The sequence below is a fragment of the Neoarius graeffei genome, chromosome 6, assembly GCF_027579695.1.
Source record: "Neoarius graeffei isolate fNeoGra1 chromosome 6, fNeoGra1.pri, whole genome shotgun sequence".
In the NCBI taxonomy this organism is placed as follows: Eukaryota; Metazoa; Chordata; class Actinopteri; order Siluriformes; family Ariidae; genus Neoarius; species Neoarius graeffei.
The window spans coordinates 86,879,749-86,896,993 of NC_083574.1; the positions used below are offsets into that span (position 1 = coordinate 86,879,749).

The window sequence follows — 17,245 nt, forward strand, 5'->3', positions numbered from 1 at the left end:
TGACACAAAGAGATTTATGTCATGGTTTTGGTTCTCCATGTCCCGCCTGGAGCTCAGATGAAAAATACGAGTGGTGTATTTCCCAGTAAAATACTCATATATAGGCCAAATATATAAAATGTTTGTGTGTGTTGCTGGGTTTCACGTGACGTCACGTCCGCCTCATTAGTTATTCAGAACTTTAGCTGGTGGTCTACCAAAGCTCAGTTGACGAAGCGTTTGTACGGAGAAGGTGCATTGCTCGCATGAAGAATGCCTTACGCTTGCGTTGTTTTAGGTTGTTCGAATCGATCAAACTGTGAAACTGATAAAAGTTTCTCCAGGGTTCCCCGTGAACTAATAAAAAAATGGGTGAACGAACACAGGATTTCAGAAAAAGACGTCGAGAAAGATGGCTTTTGAACCTCTCAGTGAAATCGAAGGGAGCCGAGTCGAAGCGTGCTCGAGTTTGCAGTGATCACTTGGTGAAAGGTTTGTATCCCTCTCAGCTACGTCCTTAGTGTTTTCCAAGTACTTTTCTTGCTATGTGTCATTATTTTAAGGGGCTTTTTTTCGTCATGAGGTGCTAACGTCCCCAGCTGTTTCTTTGTTTCCTCCTCACAAAGTCCATATGCGTGAAGGTCGCGACAAAATTCTTCCCCAGCCGTACAGTTACAATGCGCCGTGATCACTTCTTCTCCGTCTTGTTTAACTAAGATCCAGGTCTTTAAAGGGGTTTCTGATGATCTTTGTGAATGATTTATCTGAGAGATAAGAGCCAACACAAGTGAGAATCAAGCCAACTGTTGTTTGTTTACACTTCAACTCGCAGCGCTTCGTTGTAAAGACGCGAACGAAAAGCTTAAATACTTACACGGGCAAAAACAATACAGGATTCATTCGGCAGTGACTTGATAGCGAGGTCCTTTACCCAGCCGCATACAAAAAAGTTGTAAGCCTCCGTACTCTTCGACGCTTTCATGTGTTTTGCGGTGTAGAAGGACGTCTGCAACACCAGATAGTTGGAGATGTTGGGGAACTCGACTGAAGGGTAGTTTTCAAGATCGTATGACAAATCCTTTTTTCCCAGACTGTAGGGGTCGATTCCATTGCACACAGCAATCTTCTGAATATATCTAAAGCCAGCAGTGGCTTCTAGATTACGAGCAGCTAGTTGTTTGCACTATGACAGCCGTTTAGACCACCAGCTATTTCACTTCTGGTAAAACCGCAAAGTCATGTGACTGAAACCCGGCAAAATATATATTAGAGCCCTGCACTCCCGCGGGAGTCCCGTGGGACCCGACGCAAAGCAGTGCGGCACGGGACAAATTTTGAAAGCTCATTGCGGGCGGGAGGGGGAGTGCACAATGCGGGCGGGAGAGGTGATAAGCTGCAGTCCCGCTAACTAAAAACGTGTTTAAAATAAAATTTATAAATTATTAATTTATGTCTATCATATATAATTTGTGCTGGATATTTTATTTGGCATTAATAAAACATTTTAAGATGCCTAAATTTGCGGATGTGGTCTAATCTCGCGTACGTTTCCGATTCCTTTCTGCTGTTCCGTGTTTGAGATCTCCGATCATGGCAGAAGAGCAGAGCTCCTCTAGTGAAGCTCACAGTGCTTCAGAAGTAAGTGCTGCTTTAAAAAGAGGTACATTTTACCGTTAAAAAGTCAAGAGTCCTGAAATCAGACATTTGGAAGTCGTTCTCACTCGTGCACGACGCAGAGGGAAATCAGCTGCCCTTTGCTTGTTGTGATAAGTGCCAAAATGTTCTGACATACAACGGCCATAAATCAGGTACATCAGGCCTGAATCGCCATGTATGTACCGTCTTAAAAGGACAACAATTGTTGGAGTTCAGAGGGAACAACGCAAAAGTGACAGATGCGTTGAAGGCAAAGACCGTGGAGAAATGCATTCATTTTGTTGCTGCGGACCTCCGCCCGTATGACAGCATCGCTGGTCGGGGATTAGTTCAGCTAGCCCAACACTTAGTTGACACGGCAGCCACAATAGGCAAATTCGATGTGCGAGATATTCTGCCCCATCCAACAACTGTGTCACGTCATGTAGATGATAGGGCACTCAAATTTAGAAGAGCTGTTGTTGATGACATGAACAATGACAAGAACTTTCGTGAGAAATAACGCGAACGTCTGCATCATGCGGGATTTGCGGGCGGGAACGGGACAAAATATGGCAGGCGGGAGCAGGACTGAAAATCATAATTCTTTGCGGGAGCAGGACTGCACAATGCGGGAGCGGGTGGGAGCGGGACTGAAAATTCTGTCCCGCGCAGACCTCTAGTATATTGTGTGTGTGTGTGTGTGTGTGTGTGTGTGTGTGTGTGATTCAGCTGCCACCTGGTGCCAGAGTATCCCGAGACTGTCGGGATTTGTTACTCAGGCTGCTGGAGAGAGATCCAGACTCGCGTATCTCATTCAACGAGTTCTTTCTGCACCCATTTGTGGACCTGGAACACATGGCCAGTCCTGAGAGTCTAAACAAGGCGGTGAGTGTGTGTGTGTGTGTGTGTGTGTGTGTGTGTGTGTGTGTGTGAGGGCATTTCAATCACGTAAACGATTTTGTATTCAGAATATTACTCGGAATTACTCTACCTTTTATACTCCCCCAAACATTCAGTCAACACATTCTGACCAATCAGAAGACTTTTTAAATTTAGACTTTTAAACTTTTTGTTTCTGTCACAAAATGAAAAATTGTGTCGCTTTCGTAAGCAATGAAAAACCACAACTGGGAATTTCTTAAGTCTATCGTTCATATATATCCATGCACAATAAATATTTCCTTCAGTCAAAATTCAGCTTGAATTTCTTTCATCATATATAATTTTTAAAGTTCAGCCCCTGCAACACACACTTAGACTAAATCCTGATCCACTGTCCTCCTGTTCACTCTCTCTGCTCACTACTCAGGGTATGACCTATACAGTGAGTTTGTGAACCCTTTAGAATTTTCTATATTTCTGCATAAATATGACCTAAAACATCATCAGATTTTCACACAAGTCCTAAAAGTAGATAAAGAGAACCCAGTTAAACAAATGAGACAAAAATATTATACTTGGTCATTTATTTATTGAGGAAAATGATCCAATATTACATATCTGTGAGTGGCAAAAGTATGTGAACCTCTAGGATTAGCAGTTAATTTGAAGGTGAAATTAGAGTCAGGTGTTTTCAATTAATGGAATGACAATCAGGTGTGAGTGGGCACCCTGTTTTATTTAAAGAACAGGGATCTATCAAAGTCTGATCTTCACAACACATGTTTGTGGAAGTGTATCATGGCACGAACAAAGGAGATTTCTGAGGACCTCAGAAAAAGCGTTGTTGATGCTCATCAGGCTGGAAAAGGTTACAAAACCATCTCTAAAGAGTTTGGACTCCACCAATCCACAGTCAGACAGACTGTGTACAAATGGAGGAAATTCAAGACCATTGTTACCCTCCCCAGGAGTGGTCGACCAACAAAGATCACTCCAAGAGCAAGGCATGTAATAGTCGGCGAGGTCACAAAGGACCCCAGGGTAACTTCTAAGCAACTGAAGGCCTCTCTCACATTGGCTAATGTTAATGTTCATGAGTCCACCATCAGGAGAACACTGAACAACAATGGTGTGCATGGCAAGGTTGCAAGGAGAAAGCCACTGCTCTCCAAAAAGAACATTGCTGCTCGTCTGTAGTTTGCTAAAGATCACGTGGACAAGCCAGAAGGCTATTGGAAAAATGTTTTGTGGACGGATGAGACCAAAATAGAACTTTCTGGTTTAAATGAGAAGCGTTATGTTTGGAGAAAGGAAAACACTGCATTCCAGCATAAGAACCTTATCCCATCTGTGAAACATGGTGATGGTAGTATCATGGTTTGGGTCTGTTTTGCTGCATCTGGGCCAGGACGGCTTGCCATCATTGATGGAACAATGAATTCTGAATTATACCAGCGAATTCTAAAGGAAAATGTCAGGACATCTGTCCATGAACTGAATCTCAAGAGAAGGTGGGTCATGCAGCAAGACAACGACCCTAAACACACAAGTCGTTCTACCAAAGAATGGTTAAAGAAGAATAAAGTGAATGTTTTGGAATGGCCAAGTCAAAGTCCTGACCTTAATCCAATGGAAATGTTGTGGAAGGACCTGAAGCGAGCAGTTCATGTGAGGAAACCCACCAACATCCCAGAGTTGAAGCTGTTCTGTACGGAGGAACGGGCTAAAATTCCTCCAAGCCGGTGTGCAGGACTGATCAACAGTTACCGCAAACGTTTAGTTGCAGTTATTGCTGCACAAGGGGGTCACACCAGATACTGAAAGCAAAGGTTCACATACTTTTGCCACTCACAGATATGTAATATTGGATCATTTTCCTCAATAAATAAATGACCAAGTATAATATTTTTGTCTCAATTGTTTAACTGGGTTCTCTTTATCTACTTTTAGGACTTGTGTGAAAATCTGATGATGTTTTAGGTCATATTTATGCAGAAATATAGAAAATTCTAAAGGGTTCACAAGCTTTCAAGCACCACTGTAGTTTAATTAAAAAAAAATTCAGAGGTAAAGTCTTTCTCCGTGACATGTTCTGACATGGGGGAGTCTTCATGATGGAGGACTTTTTTCACGGACGTTCCACAACATTAAATTGATTTAAAAAAAAAAAAAAAAAGCATATCACTGTTTTATAAGTATTGGTGGCAAATTGTTGTGGTATAAGAGGAATAAAGCACTTGAAGTTTTTGGAAAAGGATCCATTTCACGCTGCGTCTTTGATTATTTTCGTATACCAGGATGCCCCGTGTGTCCTGTGTTTTTATTTCTTAGATAAAGTATAGAATAAAATACGAAAGGAAAAAATGTTTCAATAGAACGACGTTAGACAACTAATGTGTGTTTTTAAGTAGCATCCACTAACAGTCCTTCTCGTCTGCTGTAAGTCATTTGCACGATCTCACGGGCTTGGCTGAAACAGCAGCTGCTCCACTTGGATCACAAACTCTGGCGGAGGATCATGGCGTTTTTACGATCTGTGTTTGTCTTGTTTGCTTATGCGTTTGCAGCTCAGTGTAAATACGAGTCCTGTAATTAAACCCATACGCATCTGCATTAGCGCCCGTTGGATGCGAGCAGTGCCAGCGTGCAAAACACACACCGTTAGTTCTTTCTTCTTCTGTGCCTCTCTCAGAAGGAGCTGGTCCTGCGGGCGGTGCAGAAGGATCAGGAGGGGGAGAAGGCTGCCGCTCTGTCTCTCTACTGCAGCGCGCTGGAGCACTTTGTACCCGCTATTCACTGTAAGACACAAACTCACACTCACACACACCATGCACGGTGGCCTCCATGATTATTAGCCCCTTTGGAAAGATTAGTGAAAGGGGTTGAGGAAAAAAAATCCACCTTTTGGTGAAGTAGCTTCATCTCACACTGAGGGGAGAAAAAAAGTTTCCAGGGTCTTTGGAGGAAAAACAGTTCTAAACGAACGTCACACAACTTCAACCATGTTTTACAGCTGGGATCGGGTTCTTTTTATTATAGCCATCCTTCTTTTAACACCAAACCCACCTTGAGTGTTTATCGCCAGAAAGCTCGGTTTTTGTTCCATTCGACCAGAGAACACGGCTCCTGTGAAAGTTCTAGTAGAGTTTCACAAACTTCAGACTTTACGTTTGTGGTTAAAGGAAATACACAGAACCTTTATTTTAAAATAAATTTCTGAGTGGATAGTATCTCCATCCTTGACTCTTGTATGCTGCAGAAATGGGAATAAAAAATATATTTTTCAGAGTTAAAATCAACTGCAAAGTTGGCATTCGAGCTGCCCCACTGAGCCAGCCAGCCCTGAGTGCGTGACGTCATAGCGGGAACCGGTTTTAAGGCCAAGGCCTTTTACAGCTACGCTACCATTCAAAATTTTGGGGTCACCCAGACAATTTTGTGCTTTCCATGAAAAGTCACACTTTTATTTCCCACCATAAGTTGTAAAATGAATAGAAAATATAGTCAAGACATTTTTCTGGCCATTTTGAGCATTTAATCGACCCCACAAATGTGATGCTCCAGAAACTCAATCTGCTCAAAGGAAGGTCAGTTTTATAGCTTCTCTAAAGAGCTCAACTGTTTTCAGCTGTGCTAACATGATTGTACAAGGGTTTTCTAATCATCCATTAGCCTTCTGAGGCAATGAGCAAACACATTGTACCATTAGAACACTGGAGTGAGAGTTGCTGGAAATGGGCCTCTATACACCTATGGAGATATTGCACCAAAAACCACACATTTGCAGCTAGAATAGTCATTTACCACATTAGCAATGTATAGAGTGGATTTCTGATGAGTTTAAAGTGATCTTCATTGAAAAGAACAGTGCTTTTCTTTCAAAAATAAGGACATTTCAAAGTGACCCCAAACTTTTGAACGGTAGTGTATAGACCAAAGTCATATAAATAAAAATTTATGGTGAAAGTAAGAAATCCCGTTACCGACTTGCTCAACTAAGACTGATTTGACTTCACTGATTGTGGGCTGACTCTGATTAAAACAGGGTGGGTGTTATAACTTACGCAACATACATGTACATGCATGCATTTTCACTGATAAAATGTAAAAGGCTCATTAAATAATCAGATGAACTGAGACAATCACATTCTGAAGCAAATTAAATCTTATACCGCTAACTTAAACACACAATACAAGTTACATGTATTAATCTAAATTCAGGTAAACAATGAGTTTTATTGTTTTGTATCCAAATGAGAGTCGTATCTTACCCGTCTGTGTTCTCGCTTCTTGAAGGTCGATCTTGTGGCCGATTGTTTTGAAACAATCTGGCTTTCAGTTCTTCATTCAGTTCTCCGTTCATTTGCTTTTTCCACATAAAGGCGAGATATTGCTGCTGAGGCAAGCATATACAGCGGAGAAATCAGACGGCTGCTCTACTGATTCTCCATTTTCTCCATACTGAGTACTCCGCCATTACTGCTCGGCTCAAGCAATTACTAAAACCCGGGATGGGACGTCACTGGTTTTAGCAACAACCGCGGGGAAGTCACTGCCCGAGCAATAATATGTTCTGTCCCGGGTTTTACCAACAACCCTCAGCTCACACTCCAGGAGAATTGGTGCAACTGAACTTTTCTTTTCCTTTAATTGTTGGTACTGTACCCTCTTTCAATACGGGCTTATAGCCAACACTCCTCAACAGATCAGAGGTCTCGTACGAGTCTTCAGTAAAATGTGCAGAGCAGAGGAGAGACCACTTCGTAGGCGCCCAATGTGCCCGTGAACTTCTCGCAAAACGCGTCCAAGTCTTTGCAGTTTGAACATTCTTGGGCCATGAATGCAACGTAAATCCACCTTCTGTCATGTTGCTGCACCGGCCAGCAACACATCTACGTGGCATGGCGATAAATTAGCTCAGATTGGAGGATCGGAGTTGCAGTCAGCTCTGTGTTTTAGTATAGCGGAAATGCCGACGAGGCCGATACACTTCTTGCTGTGACGTCACAGATGTCAAGGTCATTCACTCAGACCGCTACCTATATGAATCACTTTAATCGTTAAAATTACTATATTAGATTTATTGTTAACGCTTAAAACTATTCCTGTGCCATTCTTGAGGTCTCAAGGCATTTATAAACGAAAGTGAGGCCATGGTTCTGCGTATTTCCTTTAACTGACAGTGTCGTAGAAACTCAAAACTTAACTCTCCCAAGCAAAAGTCCAAGAGGTTGCAGAAAAATTTACGCTTTTATTAAATCAGTTAATAAAAGCCGTGTTCAGTCCGCGACTCAAAATGACAAAGTTCTCATTTTATACAGCTTCAAAAAAACACACTGTACAGTGGATATAAAAAGTGAACACACCCCGCTAAAATGATCGGTTTTTCTGATGTAAAAAAATGAGACCAAGATAAATAATTTCAAAACTTTTCCCACCTTTAATGTGACCTATAACCTGTACAGTTCAATTGAAAAACAAACAAATCTGTTCGGGGGAAAAACATAAACGTACAATAATCTGGTTGCATAAGTGTGCACACCCTTAAACTAATACTTTGTTGAGGCACCTTTTGATTTAATTACAGCATTCTGTCTTTTTGGGTCGGAGTCTATCAGCCTGCCACATCTAGACTTGGCAATATTTGCCCACTCTTCCTTGCAAAAGCGCTCCAAATCTGTCAGATTGCGAGGGCGTGTCTTGCGCACAGCCCTCTTCAGGTCACCCCACAGATTTTCAATTGGATTTAGGTCTGGGCTCTGGCTGGGCCGTTCCAAAACTTTTTGGGGGTCATTGTCGTGCTGAAAGGTGAAATTCCTCTTCATCTTCATCTTTCTAGCAGGCATCTGAAAGTTTGGGGCCAAAATTGACTGGTATTTAGAACTGTTCATAATTCCCTCCAGCTTGACTAAAGCCCCTGTTCCAGCTGAAGAAAAACAACCCCAAAACATGATGCTGCCACCACCATGCTTCACCGTGGGTATGGGGTTCTTTTGGTGATGCGCAGTGTTGTTTTTGCGCCAAACATACCTTTTGGAATTGTGGCCAAAAAGTTCAACCTTGGTTTCATCAGACCATAACACATTTTCCCACATGCTTTTGGGAGAGTTGATGTTTTTTTTTTTTTGCAAAATTTAGCCAGGCCTGGATGTTTCTCTTTGACCCTACATCATAGTCCAGACATATGGAGAATACGGGAGATTGTTGTCACATGTAGTACACAACCAGTACTTGCCAGAAATCCCTGCAGCTCCTTCAGTGTTGCTGTAGGCCTCTCGGCAGCCTCCCTGACCAGTTTTTGTCTTGTCTTTTCATCAATTTTGGAGGGATGTCCAGTTCTCGGTAATGTCACTGTTGTCCCATATTTTCTCCACTTCTTGATGACGGTCTTCACTGTGCTCCATGGCATATCTAATGCTGTGGAAATGTTTTTGTCCCCTTCTCCTGACTGATACCTTTCAACAGTGAGATCCCTTTGACGCTTTGTAAACTCTCTGTGAACCCTGGCTTTCGCTGGAGGATGCGACTGAGTAAATGTCTGAACTTTATTTGGGGTTAATCAGAGTCATTTTAATTGATGGCTGGTGTGAACCCAATATTTGCCCACTCTTCCTTGCAAAAGCGTTCCAAATCTGTCAGATTGTGAGGGCGTGTCTTGTGCACAGCCCTCTTCAGGTCACCCCACAGATTTTCAATTGGATTTAGGTCTGGGCTCTGGCTGGGCCGTTCCAAAACTTTTTGGGGGTTGTTGTCGTGCTCAGCCATGTTGAGCAGAAAAGTATCTCAGCATGCAACGGAAGACAGAAGACCACACTGGGTTCCACTCCTGTGAAGAACAGGAATCTTAGACTCAAGAACATGTTCCTATTAAAGTGGCCAGTGAGAGTACTTATGAGTTATCATGCACCAGGTTAAAACAGCAAAAGAAAGTAGGTTTAGACTTAACTCAGCTGTCATTATTGGGGAATTAGAGTTGTTTGTAATGATTTAAGTCAGAGATTAATTGTAGTTGGTGTTGAGAGGTTTCTCTTAGGGGTCGACCGATAATCGGCCTGGCCGATATATCGGGCCGATATTCTGCATTTTTAGGGTTATCGGTATCGGCCATAATTTCCACCGATATGCCGATAACATGCCTTTTTGCAGCCATTTCGTTCCTAACGCGACTGTCACTGCACGTCCTTTCCTGCACTCGCCTCTCTGAGTTCAAGAACACGGTCCCGCCCACCACAACATCTGATTTGTTTGGCACAAGAGATATAGCCAATCAACACGCGTAGCTAACCGCTGTGAACTGTTTCAAGGCGGCCGTATGGGCACTCGGGCAGAAGCAGATCCCACTTCAAGGTAAGGACACGCTGCTTTTGCCGCAACAAGTCACAAACACACAAGTTGCAAAAGCACAACATCATTATATGTTTACATTCTTCATCTACTACTCGTTAAAATTGTCCATTTGCATCTGTGTAGCCAGGCAAACTTAGCTTACGGAAGGAAGCACTTGAATTAGCCTACAACCAACTAGTCTCGCTGAAACTACATGTAATGTTGTCCATAGTAAGCAGTCCCCAGCATAACGTAGGCTGCAGTCATTTTTAAATCCCCGTCTGGAAACGTTGTGAATGTGTCAGTAGTTCTACTCGAACAGTAGAATGACAGCCATACAGAGAGGCGGTCAAGGGAAGACGAAATAAAACGTAGCGTTTGTGTTCTGTGAGCTAGCGCAAGCCTACTGGCTATTTGTTATGGTGATGAGTAAACTTCATGACGTGACTCGTGCTCAAAAAGCCCATTGCACTTGTATATGTTAGGTAACTTTATAAAGCGCTATTTGAACATTTAAACAAGCCAGGTGTGATATGGTGCTAGTAGGCTATGTAATACTGTAGGGAGTTTGTCAGGACGCTTGTTGTGGGCTCAGTAATGAATTGTGTCGTGAATGCACACTTGCTTGGATAAACGGTAATGAACGAAATACATCAATTAAACTCTTAAATGTTCTTATGCTACTTCACATTGCGCTGTAATGTACTCCACTAGTATTTATAATTCTTGCGCAAGTGATTCTCCTCGCTAGCGCTTCTGATTCGGAAAGCGATATACTCTTAAAGGAGCAGCTGCTCCTTTTAACCAGAGCTTTTAACACTCCGTTCTCACTTTCTCTATCCAGAATCCAGAGTGTATTTTCATTTATTTTCCACTGAAAATGGTGAGCTGTAATATAGTAGGGAGTGATTTATTTTTTTATTGGTGAATATTTATTTTATTATTATTTTATTTCTCATTTTATTCTAACTAATGTTTGACTTTTGTACAAATGCTGCTGGCATCTCCCTGCACAAAATTTCATGTTCAATTTTGCAATTAAACATACATTTCATGGATATGAAGGTCTGTGTCAGTGTGTGCTATGTTTAATTTCATGTGAATTATAATGTTTACATTTATCGGTTGCACATATCGGTTATCGGCATCCCAATTCCATAATAATCAGTATCGGTATTGGCCCTGAAAAAAACATATCGGTCGATCCCTAGTTTCTCTGGCTCTAAAGCACCTGAGTCAAGTCGACTCATAACTGGATATCAATCATAGTTGCTTGAAGATACTGTAATGGTCATTACGTCCTGAAATAACCTCTCTAAAGATGATAGATCTGTGAAGACCATTGGGAAATACAGATCAGACTTTCAATATGTACACTTATTTTGCTTTTTGACGTCTGAAGGAGGAAACGTGCTGAAACAATGCCGTTTTAATCAGGTTGATTTGATTTTTATCCATTTTGGTTGGTCAAGGAGGTTAATCTTTCTTTCCTCAGATGAAACAGACAGACAGAGGAAAGAGGTTCTGAGACAAAAGGTGAGTAAAACATGTAACGTTGGTTTCTCCTCACGTGCCTTGCTCAATATGATCAACGCTAAAGGCGGGGTTTTGTTTTTGTATACACATTTTTTGTTACTCCAGAAACTGTTATCGATATGTTTTATTTTCCAGTTGAGTGAAAATGAACGTTTAAAAAAATTCCTTGGGGTCCCCTAGTGGTAATAATAAAAAAAAAATAATAATAATAAGTTACATTTATATAGCGCCTTTCAAGAAACCCAAGGACGCTTTACAATTATAGACAAAGAAAAAAATAAATTAAAAAAAATAAAAATAATAATAAATAATAAAAAAAATAAAATAAAAAGTAAAAAGTCCACCGAGTAGGGGTCAGGATGTAATTCCCGTGGTGTAGCAGCCACAGTCCCACCAAAAGGTGCACAAAAACGAGTCCCACATCTCCAGCACCGCCGCCGTGACGCCGTCAACAACATCGCTCGAACACCACGCCATGGATCCACAAAGCGAGCAGAGAAGCTCCGCCACGCAGAGCGCTGGTGTGTCCCAAACCACCTGCACAGCTGCTGCGACGCCACCGAGCAACATCGCTCGGAACATCACGCCAAGCATTAAAGCACAGAGCGCTGGACAACCACAATGTAAAATGAGCAACAGGCTCACTGCAGTCCATAGCTGGGAGCACAGGCTTCACCCACAGCGAACCAAGGCCTGGAGGGAACCGACACCCAAAACTGGGTCTGGAGCTACACCACGACCGGCGGACAAAAACACTCAAACATCAAACTACACAAACACACAGAAAAAAATAAATAAATAAATAAATGAAAATAGAAAAAGAAATAAAATAAAAAAAGCTCTGGTGAGAAGCGGCAGCCAAAATGCGCACGACGTACTCTCAACCGGAAACGGAAAAAAAAAGTAAAAAAAAAACCAAAAGAAACCCCGGTCACTGTATTGTTAGTAGATCAGAAATGTGTCAGATCAAGGAATCTAGAGACACATGTCGGCCCGGGGGCATTTTGAGTTATTGACAGATTCAGAAAGTACAGTTTCTAAGCTTTCCAATGATGCCTTCCATGTAGAGATCTGACAATATTTGAAGAATGTGTGGCCTTTTGAAAGTGCGTACCTCTTAAAACAGAAAAGGGAGAAAATTGCCCTCAAAGTTTTCCTTCTCAGTTACTCTGGGTGCAGGGCGGGCACATAATGGTGCTCATTTGCATGACATTAAGGAAAGCTCTACCCCCTACTAGCTAGCACGATGCTACTTTCATGTAAACAAAGATCACCACGTCAATTTTCCTTCCATGCAAAGTATGCCCAAAACAATTATGAAGTACAAAAATAAGTCCTAAAGTATACTTTAACGTTTTGTGGTTGAAAAATTACTCACACCGTAAGAAAGAAAGATAGCACGATGATAACACAGCTAACACAATGCTAGTTTCATGTAACCAAACCACAACACTCTCCGTTACATGCAAAAATAACCACACAGCCTTAAATTAGTAAACTTACCCCATCAGAAAGAGAAACGTCGCCTTGCACACATCAATGCCTCCGATGGAATATGTAGTCCTAGAACACTTCCTTTTGGTTGCGTTTTTTTTGCTAGAAATGGTTATCTCCGATGTAACTACCGTGTGTCTGTTTGCTTCGCGGTGTTTCAGCTCCTTTGCGATCTGTTTAGCTTGCTCCAGATTCATTCCATAGTGAAATTACATGCCTGTATGCAGCTTAAGTAGCCATGAGCTCAGCTCGTATCATACAGCTGATTGGCGAAAAAAACCCCAAAAGACTTAAATCGTCACGTGAATGGCCCATATGGTAATTTACCCACACCCCCCAGCAGGCTACAGTCCTGACAAAAATGAGACAATTTGCAACAAAAAATGTATGCTTTTCCAACAAAACAATCTATTATCTGAAATACTGATTGCATTCTTCAAGATCTCAACTTGCACATTATGGAAAAAAACGAAAATCACAAAATTTGGGAAAAAAATGCTTCTTTTGCGATTTTCTCGGATTCGTTTCGGCCGACATGCGTCCCTGGATTCCGTGAGGTGAATTCCGATCCTGCTGATAGCACTGCAGTTGTCATGAACAGTTTTGCACTCAAGTTTCCATCAGTGAAAAGTTATAACATCAACGAAACAGACTTCATTTTAAAACTGTTGATGTTATAATCACGCTATGTGTTATCACCCAAATGAGGATGGGTTCCCTTTTGAGTCTCTCGAGGTTTCTTCCTCGTGTCGTCTGAGGGAGTTTTTCCTTGCCACCGTCGCCACAGGCTTGCTCGTTGGGGATAGATTAGGAATAAAATTATCTCATGTTTAAAGTCATTAAAATTCTCTAAAGCTGCTTTGCGACAAGGTCTATTGTTAAAATCACTATAAAAATAAACTTGACTTGACTTACTATCTGTCACTGGGAGTCCAAGAGAACAAAAGTGACAGTGCTGTTTGGGTGGGACGGGCAAACTCATGGTCCCCTGTCAATCACAGCAACACTAGCCAATCATGGATATCTGTTAGTTCTTGTATGCAGATAGAGGGCGTTTTCCTCAGTGTGAGAGACTCAGCCCTGTGATGCAGCAGTTCAAAAAGATGAAGTATTTATTTATTTATAAATTTAAAAAATATATTAAAGCTAGACGGCCTTTCGATTTCATAAAATCAGTGAAATTTAGTTCCGTCTGAAATGTGGTCATTGTGATTTCTGTAATATCTCACAAAATATCAGGCCATGCTGTTCTGTAGCTGGAAAGTTATTTAAGAGGATTGAGGAGATTCCTGAGCAAATAATGTGCATGAAATCGCTTGCTTTGCGCAGTCAAGCAGACAGAGGAAGTCTGTGTGTGTGTGTGTGTGCTGCGCATGCGCAGGTTTACCTTTGACCGTGCACTGACCGTTCCATCATTCCGTCACTAAATGAACAGCTGATCACACCGAGGTGCTCGCTGAGCGCCGATATTTATTAGTTTGGTCCTGCGTTTCCTTTCCTTTGTACAACCCTGATTCCAAAAAAGTTGGGACAAAGTACAAATTGTAAATAAAAACGGAATGCAATAATTTACAAATCTCAAAAACTGATATTGTATTCATAATAGAACATAGACAGCATATCAAATGTCAAAAGTAAGACATTTTGAAATTTCATGCCAAATATTGGCTCATTTGAAATTTCATGACAGCAACACATCTCAAAAAAGTTGGGACAGGGGCAATAAGAGGCTGGAAAAGTTAAAGGTACAAAAAAGGAACAGCTGGAGGACCAAATTGCAACTCAGTAGGTCAATTGGCAATAGGTCATTAACATGACTGGGTATAAAAAGAGCATCTTGGAGTGGCAGCAGCTCTCAGAAGTAAAGATGGGAAGAGGATCACCAATCCCCCTAATTCTGCGCCGACAAATAGTGGAGCAATATCAGAAAGGAGTTCGACAGTGTAAAATTGCAAAGAGTTTGAACATATCATCATCTACAGTGCATAATATCATCAAAAGATTCAGAGAATCTGGAAGAATCTCTGTGCGTAAGGGTCAAGGCCGGAAAACCATACTGGGTGCCCGTGATCTTCGGGCCCTTAGACGGCACTGCATCACATACAAGCATGCTTCTGTATTGGAAATCACAAAATGGGCTCAGGAATATTTCCAGAGAACATTATCTGTGAACACAATTCACCGTGCCATCCGCCGTTGCCGGCTAAAGCTCTATACTTCAAAGAAGAAGCCGTATCTAAACACGATCCAGAAGCGCAGACGTCTTCTCTGGGCCAAGGCTCATTTAAAATGGACTGTGGCGAAGTGGAAAACTGTTCTGTGGTCAGACGAATCAAAATTTGAAGTTCTTTATGGAAATCAGGGATGCTGTGTCATTCGGACTAAAGAGGATTAGGACGACCCAAGTTGTTATCAGCGCTCAGTTCAGAAGTCTGCATCTCTGATGGTATGGGGTTGCATTAGTGCGTGTGGCATGGGCAGCTTACACATCTGGAAAGACACCATCAATGCTGAAAGGTATATCCAGGTTCTAGAGCAACATATGCTCCCATCCAGATGACGTCTCTTTCAGGGAAGACCTTGCATTTTCCAACATGACAATGCCAAACCACATACTGCATCAATTACAGCATCATGGCTGTGTAGAAGAAGGGTCCGGGTACTGAACTGGCCAGCCTGCAGTCCAGATCTTTCACCCATAGAAAACATTTGGCGCATCATAAAACGGAAGATACGACAAAAAAGACCTAAGACAGTTGAGCAACTAGAATCCTACATTAGACAAGAATGGGTTAACATTCCTATGCCTAAACTTGAGCAACTTGTCTCCTCAGTGCCCAGACGTTTACAGACTGTTGTAAAGAGAAAAGGGGATGTCTCACAGTGGTAAACATGGCCTTGTCCCAACTTTTTTGAGATGTGTTGTTGTCATGAAATTTAAAATCACCTAATTTTTCTCTTTAAATGATACATTTTCTCAGTTTAAACATTTGATATGTCATCTATGTTCTATTCTGAATAAAATATGGAATTTTGAAACTTCCACATCATTGCATTCCGTTTTTATTTACAATTTGTACTTTGTGCCAACTTTTTTGGAATCGGGGTTGTATAGAACATAATGTCTTTTATTTTTTTCGCGGTCCGATTTCCATCAAATCCTGCGCTCTGATTGGCTGGCGAGCGGGTCCGTATCTACGGTACGGGCCCCAGTTACGGACCCCGGTTACGGACCTCTGGCGACTCACTCGTTCACAACAACAACAAACATGGTAGCAATTTTTGTCAACATTTATCTTTTTTATACGATTTATTTATAAGATTTTTATCAAAAAATAGGGGACTACATAGGCGGCAAAATGTAGTTTTTTTCCTGCCATGGAAGTGCACTTGTATACCGAGGAGGAAACCATTTGCATTACAGCCGTGAATGAGGATTCAAAATGGCGGCTCGCCTCAGCTTGGCTCGGTTTTCCCTTTCAGGCGCTCTTGTTTTCTGTTAGAATTTGGTAAAGAAAAAATAAATATATTATTTACCAGCTTAAGGTCGGTCCGTATGGTGAAATACCGTGACCTCAGCCTTGAATACTGACCTTGGCCCAGAGGGCCTCGCTCAGTACTTTCAAGACCTCGGTCACGGTATTTCACAATACGGACCTCCCAGCTGCTAAATAACACATATATCTTCTCATTTTCTTTCCATTACTGTAGTCAGTCTTTCACATTTCATTCACACACTCGCGTCCTCCATTTTTCTCTCCTGTTTCAAATTTGCCTTCGAACGGGGAAATCCCACCACGTGATGCATGACGTAGTATCTTGTATTGCGTCATAGTGAAGCAGGAAAAAATAGCGGAGAATTTAGGGCCACGTGGAAATAAAATCATGAATTGTTCGAGTTAAAAAAAAAACTAATAAAATTGGAAGTCTGTGATTTGAATTCGGTAGCTTTCAGTCCACTAAACAAAAATAATTAGGTGTCGGGAGGGAAATTCTTTTTATGACCTACACCTGAAAAACCTGAAAGGCAGTCTAGCTTTAAGTTCATCTTAAAAACGATTTAAAATCATTAAGGCTAGATGCCTGTCTTAAGGCCCGGTCACACAGCACTCCGCGTCTATAACACGTACAAAAAGATACAAAAATCTGGTGGACGTGGTCGTAAGTGGTAATTTTTGGTCAATTTTGGCTTTGCCGTGCTTTGTACGGGGTATGGCCGTCGGCGGCTGTTTCACTGCTGCAGCACTGCCTAAGCACAGCTAACCAAGTCCAGCCAGGTGTAAGGCTAAAAATAGGTTCGCACGTAGGGAAAAAAGCGACAAGTTACCACGGATAACCGCGGCCTCATCGCGTCTGTAGCACTGCCGATCGCGTGTTGAGCGCGGACGTA

At 41.8% G+C, this 17,245-nt stretch overlaps 1 protein-coding gene across 2 annotated transcripts in view; it reads left to right on the forward strand.

The window, feature by feature from the left end:
- The window catches only part of ulk3 (unc-51 like kinase 3), an 89,726-nt gene that overhangs the window by 40,161 nt on the left and 32,320 nt on the right, over positions 1 to 17,245 (forward strand). For both annotated transcript variants that reach the window (XM_060924160.1, XM_060924162.1), the window contains 3 exons: positions 2,347 to 2,502; positions 5,192 to 5,297; positions 11,321 to 11,361. In XM_060924160.1, the coding sequence (XP_060780143.1) occupies positions 2,347 to 2,502; positions 5,192 to 5,297; positions 11,321 to 11,361 (303 nt within the window). The remainder of the gene's footprint in view (positions 1 to 2,346; positions 2,503 to 5,191; positions 5,298 to 11,320; positions 11,362 to 17,245) is intronic.